General features: G+C 22.7%; 1 protein-coding gene across 1 annotated transcript in view; it reads left to right on the plus strand.

The window, feature by feature from the left end:
• Nucleotides 1-14,857, plus strand: part of LOC112593207 — a 121,495-nt gene that overhangs the window by 77,976 nt on the left and 28,662 nt on the right. The window contains exons 3-4 of the mRNA XM_025337556.1: nt 1,063-1,198; nt 11,837-11,970. Of these exons, the coding sequence (XP_025193341.1) occupies nt 1,063-1,198; nt 11,837-11,970 (270 nt within the window). The remainder of the gene's footprint in view (nt 1-1,062; nt 1,199-11,836; nt 11,971-14,857) is intronic.

The following is a 14,857-nucleotide window of genomic DNA, read 5'->3' on the forward strand; positions in this document are numbered from 1 at the left end:
CATCATCAGAAATAATAAATACAATTATATATCTTCGTTTCTAAACCAAAATCATATTAAATGTGACTTTTTTGAAAATTTTAATGGGATATAATTGTATAACATATAAAAGCTTAACTAATAATTTGTATGTTCGTGGTCATGTCTTAATTTATAAGCTTAGAACAATTTATTTTATTCCGAGTAAAATGGAAGACGAAGAGAATGCAATGTCATTGGTAAAAGTTGTTTGAGTTCATAAATCTTCGTTTTGAGAAGAATTGCGTTGGGTTAAGTATACTTTAAAGATGAGAAAACTTGTTATACACTTGTCATATACTTTTTGTGATCAATTTGCAATACCACGTTTTGCTGGTAATTTTTAACGTTTTTATTACAATAACAATTCATTTAAGTTTTAAAAGCACAAAACTAAATTTAATCATTCTATTTTTATTTTTATTTAACGTTATAATAGTAAAACCTTTTTTATAAAAAAAAAAAAAAATGTATTAAAAATATTCTATCTCTAGTTAAATAACAATAAATACCTAAGTTTTAATTAGCAAGTACTTATTGATATCAATCAGTTTAAACTACAATAAATATATGGTAAAATAGTCATACATTTTAAATATTTATAAAATGCCTTGTCTGTTCAGTTAATTATTTTTATATTTAAATTACCAATGTTAAAATATAAAACAATACACTTACACTTGTGTATTGTAGTATTTAAAATAATTTTCTCTAAACTATATAAATTTTTAATATCAAATATATCTTAGTTTGTGTAAAATATTTACTCAAAATCCTAAATTCATAAACATTGAAACAACCGTTCTATATTTTTTTTTTTATCGTGAAAACTACTGAATACATACACACAAAAATATAATTTTATTGATATAAATAGTAATTACAATTTATTTAATACCTAAACAAATACATACAAGCACTTTACAGAATAATAACTGACACCAAGTCATATATATATATTAAGTGGGATAGTTTATATAATGGTTATATTATACTCGTACAGAATGTATACAATTGTGAAAAATAAAACTTGTATTATTGCAGTTGTCTGTATCAAATGCCACACAAGTATTTTTGCGAGATGTTGGTTTCAATTTGTCTGGAAATTTGAGCTGTGAAGTAACAACTGATGGTCCTTCATTCAAAACTGCGATCGTCTCAAAACGAATCATAGTTGTGGGTAAGTGGAAACTAAACAGTGTACACATTTTAATAATTGTTTTACCTTTTGTCTATTAATTTATTATTTATATAATTACTTTTAAAATTTAAAATAAAATATTCACATAATACTAAATATATATATATAATAAAAATAATTTATCAATAAAAATTTGTCCGAAAATAAGTCAGATAAACTCCATCAAAGATATACAATAGATATAAGTGCTTACATAATCGATTTAGGTATACGTTAAAAATGTATATAAATAGTATATTTCATTAATGAATTAAATAAGAAAATTATTTGTATTAAGTATTATTTTGAATACAATTTCATTAATTCCCAAAATAAAGCAAATATCTTTGATTAAAAATTAAACTTGACTAATAAATTAATATATGTAGTTTGCATTTGAAGTGGCATGGTTTTTTTTTTTGTTTTGTTTTATTCTGTGTGCACATAGGATATATTATTATGTTGGCCACTCCTCTCTTAAATATATGTTTACCTTTTGAATTAAAATTAAGAGCTTTTTGTTATTATTTTATAACATATACATGATTAAAATTAAAAATACAAATTTAGAGATATTATACAATAGTATTATCCTGAAATAATAAAATTCTAATGCCAGCTTTTAGCAAGTTACCCTAGAAAAAAATAAATACATTGCTTAAACACGTATAATTTCCCAAAGGGTTGATTTTTTCAAACCATGTTATTCCTAAAGGACACAAACTTTAATAAACATTTCAAATTTACCTTAAATACGTATTATAGTTGTATATAGTATATCATAATAAAACAATATAATGGTTATTATTTTATTTAGTTTATAACAAAAGATATTTAATCATTGAGTTGATTTCATATATCACTGATAAAAATCTTCATGCATAATAAAAGGTATATATTACGCTGTATATAATATGATATAATATATATATATTATATTCACATAATAACAATTATATGTAACTTATAAAATCTAATTATTTTAATACTTAATTTTTTAATTATATTTCTTTATCACTATATATAATATAGTAATAATAATCAAGAAAACCAACTTTGAGAACTACCAAGTACACAAAAATTTTAAATTTTATGATAAAAAAAAAAAAAGGTAAAATAAAAATATGTGGAAATAATTAAAATTTGTAATTATTATTAAGTACTATGGATATAACTAATAACTGTAAATTTTTGAAACTGTGCCTCAAATAATAAAATTAAAATTAAATAATAAAACCTTTTATAATTTACAATATTATTATTATGTGTATTAATATTTAATACTGTAGTTATAAATGTGTGTAGTTTTAATGGTAACTAATTTGAAATAAATACAAAAAATTTAATTGTAAAAATTACTGAAATTTTTTTATTGAAATAGGAAAATAGGAATAATTTATTATTTGTTGTGATCGTATAAAACTACATCATCTTTAAAAAAAAAAAAAAAAAATTAATATAAAAATATTTTCAAGTATATATGGATGTTTAAAAGTAAATACTTAAACGTTTAATAATAATATTTTATAAACTTAAATTTAATCTACATTATTATTAAGTATCACCAAAGTATAAAAGAAAAAAATTGTAATAAGAGGAAGAATTATCTTTAGTTAAATATGCAACAAAAAAATATATCTAACGACTCCACGTCACTTTATAGTGTATGATACTATTTATTTTAGTTAGTGCAGGTATATAACTGCAATATCCAGTAAAAATGTTAACACTAAAACTTATTTCTTATGATCAGTAAATAACTTTAGGATATTTATTTATCATAGTTCAAAAAAAAATAATGACTATAATTCCGATTTATCCACAAAAGCAATTAATTATTAGATTTTGTTTTAGTTAGTTTAATGTGTTAGACATTATTATTAGGTAATGATAAAATATGGTAAGTGATTAATTAATAAAAAAGAGGAGCATTATTAAAAAAAAATGTACATTAAACATATTATATTTACATAACAATAATAAAATAAACAGTAAAAATCATTTATAGTGAGTATTGAGTGTATCTCGTTATTGAGAAGAGGTCACCGTTATGAATGTGTTGAATTTGAATTCAATAAATAAATAAATAAACCAGTATAATTGAAAAACGTTGAAGAGTAAAAAAAGGGTTAGTCTTTATTTTTAAGATTATTTTATGATATACTTATAAGTTATATTAGTTTAAATTAGATATTCATTTTTCTGTATAATGACAAAAAACATCTCGTATATTATTATAATATATTATCATTGTTATCAATAACGGTGCATAATAGAAAGATGAAAATAAGTTAGTACACCCATACGTAATATAAAGAGCTTAAAATTAGTCAAAATAAAATGAAAATTTAATCATTTTTAGAATAAAATAATATACGCTATACCGAAAAATAAAAAATAAAACGTATGAATAGTATTATTTTTCGTAAAAACATTCAATTTTTGTCAAAATTTTGAACTTAAAATGTCTATATCTATATATTTATAGTTATTGTTGATATTTTCAGATTGCCTATAAGCGATTATTTTTTTTTTTTTTTGTGTGTGTTTAACAATATTAGTTTATAAATTACTTAAGTGGTAATTCGTCAAGTTTATGAAAAATTGGACTCTAAGGCGTTTTTCTTAATTTTATATTTTATAATTATGATAAAAATGTATTTAATATATTTTGTATATAATATTACAGATGGTGACTGTTTTTTTTTTTTTTTTTTTTTTTTTTTTTATGTTAATTTAAGGTGTTGGTCAAAAGTTTGATTTATTCATAAGACGGTGTATCGGGTGTTTAGTGTACTGACTGAATTTTAGTAATCGAAATTTTAGAACAATTTTTCAGTATTGCATTTGATTCAATATTACAACGATAGGGGGTAAAGTAAAACGCCGACTGTGCGTCTGCTGGTCTTAATAGTTAAATAAGAGAGCCGACACAGGCAGTGGTACTTGGGTACGACCACCAGACGTAAGCGTGGGTCCTATCGTCACATTAAAGGGAATCGTTTATTATTTACACATATGATTGGACGGAACCAATCACCACCAGTGCGTGACTTGAGAAACTGCGTGGTGAGCTGCGCACAGGACGGCAATACTTAACGACTGGGATTTCCGGTATTGGCACCGAGAAGGCCCTTTTCTAGTGTTGCATCGACCGCTTGTTTGCTGTCGTCTCCGCCACTGGTATCGAGGTGTGGTTACTACGCCACGCCTGCTGCATTTTTTGTCGACAGTGGTAAAAGAGAGCGGTCTTCGTATAATGCCGCTATGTTGGATAGGGACCCTGCGCCGCAGGTCATTCCGAGTGGCGTTTTCGTGATCATTTCCGCTACTCCTCCTCGTCAGCCTTTTGTCGTCCGGCGATACGAGTGAACTGAACGAGCAAACCAGACGGAGTTTGCGGTTGGTTTGCTCCCGCCTCGCACTAGTGACTTCTTGTCTTCCCCGGTGGTTACGGTCGTCGTTGTCGAGCTCGTTCGCGGTCCGGATGGGCGGTGGTCGCTGTCTGATAGTCCCGGGTGTCGGTGCCTTTTATGGCTGGTAAGTTCGTTTGGACGTACGCTGAAAAATAGCCGCCTCATAGTGACGAGAGTCTGTGATCTGTATTAATTGTTTTGAACTCAGGATCTCTCGATCCTGCGGTTCTAGTTTTTAGGCAGTTGAAGACTTGAGAGGTGTTATACGAGTGCGTGTATTTTTCGTAGCTTTACTTCGTTTTGTTGGGACGGCCTGGGCCCTGTATTATTCTATACCAGGCTATAGAACCAGGCCAATTTACGTATTTATTTTTTATCATAGGTTAGTATTAATATGTCTGTGAGACTGGTCTCGGTGCTTTCGATTGAAGTTGGTATATTTTGTCACAACCATAAATAATTGGATGTGTTAACTACTTTGTTGATTTATGTGAAAAATTGTTTTTGATTGCAGTTGTGTTTGTCTATCTAAGTAGAACCTCATTTCTAAGAAAATTTTGACATGCCTGTCGTCATTCGGATTGCTATTGTTTGAACGGACTCGATTTGCAGCCATTGGAATTTAGTGACGTGTTTTTGAAGTGAGATTTCACTGATATTTATATTGCGAATCATGCAGACTAATAAACACAACGCGCTCATAGTGACTTGCATTTTGTACTTATCCTCAGCACGGTTTCTTTTGTATGAATGTTGTTAGGTATGCTACGGGGTTGGTGTATTTTTCTCTTTTTACTTGGAGCTTCTAATTTCCAGGAATATTAATTATATGTTTATCGGATGTACAGATGATCCGTTAATCAGTTCGTATAGACGTTGTGTGTTGGGCATGAATCGTGTTTGCTTGCACATTTGGCGTGACGGCCCTTTGTGTACGTCTGCGATGTTCTGATTGGCTTTCATTAGTGGTTCTGAAAAGAATTGCCTTTACGATACGATGTTGTGTAGCGCCGTAACACTTGGAATAATAATCTCTCAGTTGCTTTATTTTTATTTCATTACAACGTTGTAACATAATATATTTTGCTATTACGGTGGGATTATAGATACCATTTAGATTTCAATTCAAGAAGAAAAACTATATTATTTGGAACGGTAAATACATCTTGACTGAATATTACAAATAGTAAATGACATGACCGAAGTTTGAATAGTATGTATTCTTGGTTGAACTTCTCCAAACATTTTTGTATCGTTTTCATACACCTAATGATTTATGTATAAAAGGTAACATTCAAGATCTAAAATAAAAATAAATTTAGTCCAGATATTTTATTCAATCAATGTATTTAGATTAAATTTATCATAATTAATTAATTTTTTATATTTTTAGTATTATTCTAAAACCTACCGTTTGTTTGTTGTTTAATATACGTTTTTTTGATATTTTTAATGAAACGGTATTGTTAATAACTAATAACCAATAATTTTTATTTTTATGTATTTACAACAGTTTTAATATCTACATAATATTATTAACTTATAAAGTCTGTTGGTTTTTTTTTTTTTTTTTGATATTAACTATTAAGTAATTTTATACTCTGCGTTAGTTGATTTTATCTTTGACTGAAATAAATAATATATAAGCCATCATATTGATTCACGATATAAAATGCAAAGCATGCATCTGATATTCTAGGTTTTAGATTTGCTTATTAATCCTGAAGATTGGTCTCAGAGGCAACATAAAACATATATTATGGTGTTGAGATGATATTCCTATTCAAATATTTGAAATATTGTCAAAGATATCACTGTGCATATTTAAAGCATTGATTTAGCTTTCAAGATTCAGTAATCATGGTTCAATTAATAAGTTTTTTTTTTTTTTTTTTATCTGAAAAATTGTAATGTAGTTTTGATACTTACATTATATTATTTCTACTTATTGTTTATTATTTTCAGAATTAACTGGTATAAAACTACGTCCTATTGGAAATTAAAATGAAATTCTAACTTGTAATTCATTGAATAAATACAAAATTATAAAATAAATATGTATTATTAAATTGTATATAACGCATTTCGGTTGAATTTAGGTAAATTTCCATAGATTACACAATCCTTTGTACTGTTTATGATGATTAAAATGGAACTTTAAAAGTTATAAATCTACAAATTAATTAATTAATTTTTTAATTAAATTATTTTTTTCACTCAATAACAAATAGCTGGGATTTTTGGCGACACATTGAATCTCGCTGTTAACGATTTATGTCAGTACATAAATTTTACCCCAGCATTATGGCTTTACCAATGATTGGAGGGGAGTGCCGCAAGCAAAACTGTTAAACGCGTAAATCTATTTTTTTAACAACCTTTCCATAGCTATGCAACTTTGGCAGAAAGCTCTTATTATTAAAAAAAAAAAAAAAAAAACGTACGACGAATAAATGCAATAATTTTAAATATTTGAAGAAAAAAAATGTACAAATAAATTTATGAAATCGTTCATTATTTAACTTTTATTCAATAACAAGACGTGTCGTTATTCCAAATATTCTTGCTGTTTAACTATTAGTAACATTTCTTTTAAGTTCAAGTAATACTAACTGTACAATCCTTTAACATAAATTAATACTTTTATATATTATAATAAAATTAATTATATTGATAATCATTGTTATCAAATAACAATAACTAATAACATTAATGGATACTAATTTAATTATTATTAAATAAAACAAGTGTATTGTGATATGATAACTTATTATTTGATAAGTTATAAGAGCTAATAGTTGAGTGTTTTGTATTATTATTACCTAAATACCTTTTGAAGCATATTCGATCACTTAGAATCAGGGCTTGCATTTGAAAAAAAAAAATGTTTTATGTTATTTACAATTAAAACATTATACACATTTTGAAATTATCGTTATTCAGAATTTAAACGTTATCCAACTTTTGTGTTTATCGCTATTTAGAATTAAAATTTTTAATATATTGTATAAATCATAACTATAAAATAATTGGAAATTAATTATTTCATTTAATGATATACTATATTTAACGTTTTGCGTTATGATTTGTTTTATGATATATCATATACTTTGTTAATCGTTATGTTTATTATTTAACTATTTATGTTTATCGTTTTCTGTTATAATTACATTACATATTTTAATAATTTTTTGTCAAATATAACGTTATAATCATAACATTATTATAACTTTTGCAAGCCCTGCTTAAAACTAATTATATACATTTTAAATATATCAATTAATTGTGATGAAAAAGCACACATAGCTTTATAAATTTAAATTCATTAGATGAAAATACTTTAGTTTTATCAATAAAATAATATTATTTAAAAATTCTATTTTAAATACTAAGCAAAGAGATGAATGTATTGATTTTATCTTAATGGTTTTTTTTTGTGCATGGGTACATGATAAGTTATCAGTGAAATGTTTTAATTATCAAAAATGGAAGTAGTTTTAGATATCAAACGGAATCTAGTTTGTACTTTAAAGAAGTCAAACTTAAAAATGCACAGTATTTATTATTATGATTGGAAAAAAAAAATAAATGGACATTTTACGCAAATCCAGTTTTTAACAATTTTGTTTTTGTTTAATTCAAAAACAAATAATAGTTTCATAAAATTTTCACTCAATTTTTATACTATCGTTTTCATTATATGATAAAGTTTTAAATATTTTTAATTTTTTTTGATTTATTTATAGGCATGAAAAATTTTCATTTCTTTTAGTTTTTTTTTTTTTTATATAAATGACAATAAAAAATTTTTTGCTAGGTCAACATTTTTGAAAAATTAATTCAAAATCCCAAAATAATGTCTTATATTGATGTATAAAAATATTAAAAATATTATTTTTCCCAAATAGGTAAGATTTCCAACTTACCTAACTTTTTTTTTTTATTATTATTGAATTCGTTTTTTTAAAATCTGTAACAGTAGTTTGTTAAATCGATCGATACATTTATTTAATTAGACTATCGTAATTACAGAAATATTAAGTACCTATATTAAATGATAAACATATTATATTATTAAATATAATATACATATATATATATATATATATATATCATCATAATGTATAATTATAACCGAAAAATCAAAACATAAAAATTATAAAAAATATAAATAAAAGTGTATAGTTATTATAGTTTTTGAAATTCAATAAAACAGTTTTATCTTTTCATTAAACGAGTTTGATTCATAATACTTACAAAATCAAATAAATTGTATAATTGTTAACTGTAAAATGCAGACAAGCCGAGTTATTTTATTTTTTTCTTAAAAACCCATGATTCATAAATTTAAACTGTGGCATTTATTTATTTTTTAATTATATTTATAAAAATATTACAGAAATTTAACAAAATAGCATTATAATACTTATATACTGTATTTCAATGATTTATTACTTAAGTAGAGAATTTTAATCAGATCTGGGGTAAAGTGTTAATTTTAAATTGTGTTATGCTAATATATTAAGATGACGTGTTATGGGTACTTTTAAAATAAGAACAATTATATAATATATTGATGACAAAACTAAAGGCAAAAAGACAATTTATGATATTGAAATATTTATGAATGAATTAATTGTAGTGTAAAAAATTAAAATTGATTTTATTTATTTATAAATAATCTAGTTATATTCCAAAATTTAAGATATATCTATATAAATATAAAGATAAGGTTAAAATTTAACACGATTTCAAATTTGAATCACTAATTTTTGTTAATTTTTTTTTCTCTATCATCTATTTAGTTTATTTTATATACAAACTATAAATATGAAATATACATAGTTTAAATTAATTTTTATTAATTCGGTTTATCTCTAGTAATGTTTTCAATAACTCAAAAAAGTAGAGCACATATTCCACATATACTCTACATTAGTAGAAACTTAATTTTCGTGTGTATCTATCTAAATGTAGAATTTCAATAAAATTAAATGATTTTTAAAATTCTATTATTAAAAAATTGTTGATTTCTTTAATAAAAAAATTAAGAACAAATTAACTTACCAATTGTTTTTAATTTAACACATATTTGAGAATACTAAATGTTTTATATATTTTTATTCTTAGACTCTCAGTCATTCTGGTAAGTTTACTAATTGCTAATAACTAATAAGTTATAAAATTGGATTTATGCTATTGAAGGATTGTTCAAACTGCAAATAGGTAATTTTTTAGGTGAAATAGTTAATAAATTAACAATTTTAAAATATATAAATAATTTTCAACATAATTTAGAATATAAAATATTTAAAACAAATATACAAGTTATTATTAACTGTCGTTATTTATTTTAGTTATTTATCGACTAAAAATTAGAATATACATTTTTAAGCTATTATATTATTTTATTTTAAATTTTAATTATAAGTTATTATGAAGAAACTTTTTGCTCGTGGCATAGATAATATGTGAGAAATTTAATATCACAAAAAGTTTGTATAGAAATGTTTATGAAAAGTACGAACAAAAAATCAATGATATATACTATATTAAAATTTAAAAAATATATTTTCAAAACTGTTTTGAATATTTCAAATTATCAAAGTTATTACTTAGTTAGATATTTTTTTTTTAAATATCGTCATATATTGAACTAGTTTTTTCTAATATAGTATTTTTCAAAGGAAATTAGATAATTATAATTAATAAAATTAGTTGAGTTAAAAGTACATTAATAACAGTAAATTTAAATTTGTTTAATAAGTTAAATATTTAACATTAAAAGTCTAATCCTACATTTTAACACAATAATAATCAATAAGGGTCTTAATAAACTAAAATGTATATTGGATTTAGATTTCTGTACTTTTTAAATATTTACAAATTATATTTTTTTAATTAATCAAGCATTATTTTACACAATGTAATCTAATTGTATATATCGTAAAAATTAAATCACATCGAAAATTTTAAATTTTATGTTATTATAGGTTTTGCTCAAAAATTATTATGCGTAAATTATCATTACATATTATTACACTATTAAAGTTTAAAATTTTCTTAAACATTCAAATTTATTTTAATAACAACAAAAATATAAAATGATACTTATAAGTTATAGTCACTAATGTGTTAAAAAGAAAAATATTTATACAAAGTCTCTTATATTATATTTATATAACTTTGTATGGTAAATCTTAAGTTTGCAATTGTATATAATTCTATGGTTTTATTTAATACATTTTATGCCATAATTGCATATCATATCATATTTTTTTTTTATCATTTTTATTATTATTATTATTATACACAGTTAAAGTAGTTGGCTTCAATAATAACTTTATTAGTTTTCTCAGTGAGTTAAAAATAATATTAATTTAAAAAATAGTGTTATTCTAAAATTTTTATTTTGAACTTGATGTACAATAAAGATTTTACTTTAAACATCTAAACATTGCATGGTCAATTTTTTTTTTTTTATTGAAGTGATCTTTGTACGTTTACACTAATACACAATAGTGTGTAGACTTAGAATTACTTTAGAAAATTTATTTGACGTTTTTACAACCATTATCATTACAATTTATAACAATTATTTACAATGCCTTTTTTTACTACCGACAGAATAAAAAACATAATCGTAGATTGTAAGATTGTACACTATTTTTAAATTTTTACTATTTTTATGAAAGCGTCATGACATATCCAATATATATATAATATTCATATGTTTAATTACTATATGTTATACATTTTGTTCTTATAAATGTTTAAAAATATATTTTCAATTTAATATTAACTAAAATCATAGTAATTATTAAAAAAATAAATAAATAAAAGTTATTTTATCTGTTAATTCTTATTTTTTTTTTTATTACATAATGTATAAAATATAACAATAATTATACAATACACATATAAAAAAAAACGATTATCGTTTTATATTCTTAAGTATTTTAAATACATTTTCAAGCTCTTTGTAAAATTGGTCATCTGTTAAATGAATAAATGTCATTATTCATTATATTTATCACATGCCTTTAATATATCAATATTTTATTAACAATTTGCGATTCTATACTGTTATTATTTATAAATAAATTTAATTTTAAAATGTAAAAAAAAAAAACAATGTTTTTACGAAATTAATAAAAAATATTTGTATTTGCTTAAACACCACAGACGAATTTCATATAATTATAATTTTGTTTTGTTTCAGAACTACCAAAATCAAAACCAGTAATTGTAACAGATAAAGATAAATATGATCCAGGTGATACTTTAATAGCAAATTGTACGTCACCGACTTCTAAACCTGCAACCAACTTAACGTTCTATTTAAACAATGTGCTAGTAAGTATATTAGTGCGAAATACTTAACAGCTATTTTTATTGAAGAATGGAAAAATATTTTCATGGTTCTAAAAATGAATTAATTTTTATATCATAGTTTTTAATACTTGAGAGTTTTGTATATTTATTTTGATTGATATGCAAACTTACCTCAAAAGAGGTAAATTTATAGGTACATTGCACTTATAAGAACTTCAATATAGTATAGTAACTTCAATGAAAGTTTTTTATAGATTTATGATAAAATTAGGATACTATACAAACATTATATTTTGTTTCATTACTTATCTAATTTATTTATCTTTTATTACCTAGTCACGTTTATTCTTCCATGGTTTTTACATATTTTATCGAAGGCCATACTTAACATAAATCTGATAATTTATATATTTCTCACATTGTCAATAGCCAATAGTTTATTTAAATTTATTCTAATACCTAGTTAGTAGTGATAATTACATTTAAATAAAAGTTAATGAAAATTAGGTGTATACTTATTAATTTTATATATATTATACATTGATATATTGATATATTACATATTACAAATAATTTAGTATTTTTTATATTAATATGTTATTAAAATTTGTATTTAAATATTAAATAATTATATAATTTTCTTAGATTAGGATAGTAAGTACGCATGGTTTTATTCAAAATAAACAAATAACCAAAAATAATCATGTATTTCGAGGAAAAAAAATACACGAATTAAACTAAGAAATGTTAATTGGCTAAACTTACATATTATATCTTCATACTGTGCAATTAATATTTTTTTCCGAATATATGACCTTTAAAAAAAATACTAGATCATATAATAAAACAATATAGGTAGTTATTATATAATTGTATGCATGCCTATTGTTTTTAAAAAAAATATATTTATATAATAAAAGGTTTAATTGCATTAATGTACCTAATGTGTATTTATAAATAAAGTATTATCTAAGAAAAAGTAACCCTCACACATTTAAACTTAAAACTATTGGAGAACCAAAAATGTTATAATTAAATCATATTAAACAATAATTTTACAGGATTGATTGGAATCATTAAACTAATCATCTTATATAATTATGACGTTCAATTAATATTGATTTGAGTAAAACGATGGATCTACATATCCTACGGCAATCGTATAATTACTTTTATTTCTTTAACAATAAGAAATTTTATTTTCTATAAGTCTGTAAGTGTATATCATATCCTACATAATATCCTACGGCAGTTCTATAATTACCTTTATTATCTTAACAATAAAACATTTTATTTTTTATAAAAACTGACTGTTATTATGGTGAATTATGGCTTTAAAATTATGTTTAATAGAATTATACACTCACAAACAAGAATCTTATTTCGAACTGAAATCAACTACCTACTTGGTTTATACCTTATCACTAAATTCTAAATTCTGGAAATTATGTATTCAAAAAATGTATTTGTTTATCAATGATTTATTTCTATTATTTTTTTGTTAGAACACTTCTTTTTATAGAAAAAAATTTAAAAGATTTTATATAGCACTTTTCTAGATCAAATATTTAGTTTATGACAATAACTAAATTATAGAGCCATTTAAATATTTCCAATAAGTGTTTTAAGCTCAATGATAAAATATAAAAAAAACTTTCTTTTTTCATTACAGAAACTTTTGGAAACTCTGTACACAGAGTTGCACTTGTAGTATATTTAATTTTTTTTTTAAAACCGTGATTAATATTTTAATTGAATTTTATTTGTATTGTTAATTATTCATTAAGCATAATATAAAGTTATCACAGAGGTGAGAAAAGCCTGTTTATGACTTTGAATTCTATCCAACTGTACTATTCCTTGAATTGTATATTTTTTAAATGGTGCATTAATACTTACCTAAATAATCAACATTGTATGTATTTATTTAAATTGTAACCATGAAACTTGGAAAGGCGTTAATAAAAAAAAAATGTATTTATTTTATAGACACCTTAAAAATGAGATACATAATATAACTTTTATACTACAATGTGATAATTTTCTTTTAATTATAATTATTTAGTCAAATATTGGTTTAAACTAAATTCTTAGTTCAAGAACTATCTATAATGCTATGTTAATTTTAAAATCTAATGTTATGTACATTATTTTGAATACCTACTTTTAAGTGCTCATTTATTATGATATTCTAACTTTATACTTGCCATTATACGTATTTTATTAAAAAATACAACAATAATTTAATAATTTAGTATTTAAACTTTAGTAAAATCTAATTTTGCAAGGTAGTTATTATTATTATCTATAGAACAAAAGCACTTAGAACTTACTAATTACTGATAATCATTAACAACTACCTACAATATTGAAAACCACGTTGGTTTACTAACTTCATTGGCTTAGTAATTTTTTAGTGCCATATTATTCAACTTTTTAACTCAAAGCAAAAAAAATAAAAAAATAATATACTAATATATTTATTATTTAGTATTTTAAGTTTTTAAATATAGCAATAAATGTATTAATTTTACTAGTTTATGTTTGTGTCTTTTTCTCGTTATATTTTTAAGCAGTAAAATGCTTCAATTTTCAACATAGAGCCATAGAGGGGAATATCTAGTAAAAAATTGTTATTATTTTTTTTTTCAAGGAGAGATTTTGTAATATAAATATTCAATAATTTTATAAATAATAAGAAAAACAAAAACAAAAAATGGTTACTTTAAAAGAAGTTAATTTGGACAAAATCATTCGAATTTGTGTTTTTGTTGTAAATCAAAAATTAATGAACTGTAGTTATAACTTAATTTTTTACCAAATATTTATAATATTATTTTATAATTATCAAAATGTTTGGCTTTTTCTTATTTTTTTTTTTTTTTTTTTTTTTTTTTTTTTTTTTTTT

Source organism: Melanaphis sacchari, unplaced genomic scaffold (genome assembly GCF_002803265.2).
Source record: "Melanaphis sacchari strain LSU unplaced genomic scaffold, SCAv2.0 Contig1_pilon_pilon, whole genome shotgun sequence".
In the NCBI taxonomy this organism is placed as follows: Eukaryota; Metazoa; Arthropoda; class Insecta; order Hemiptera; family Aphididae; genus Melanaphis; species Melanaphis sacchari.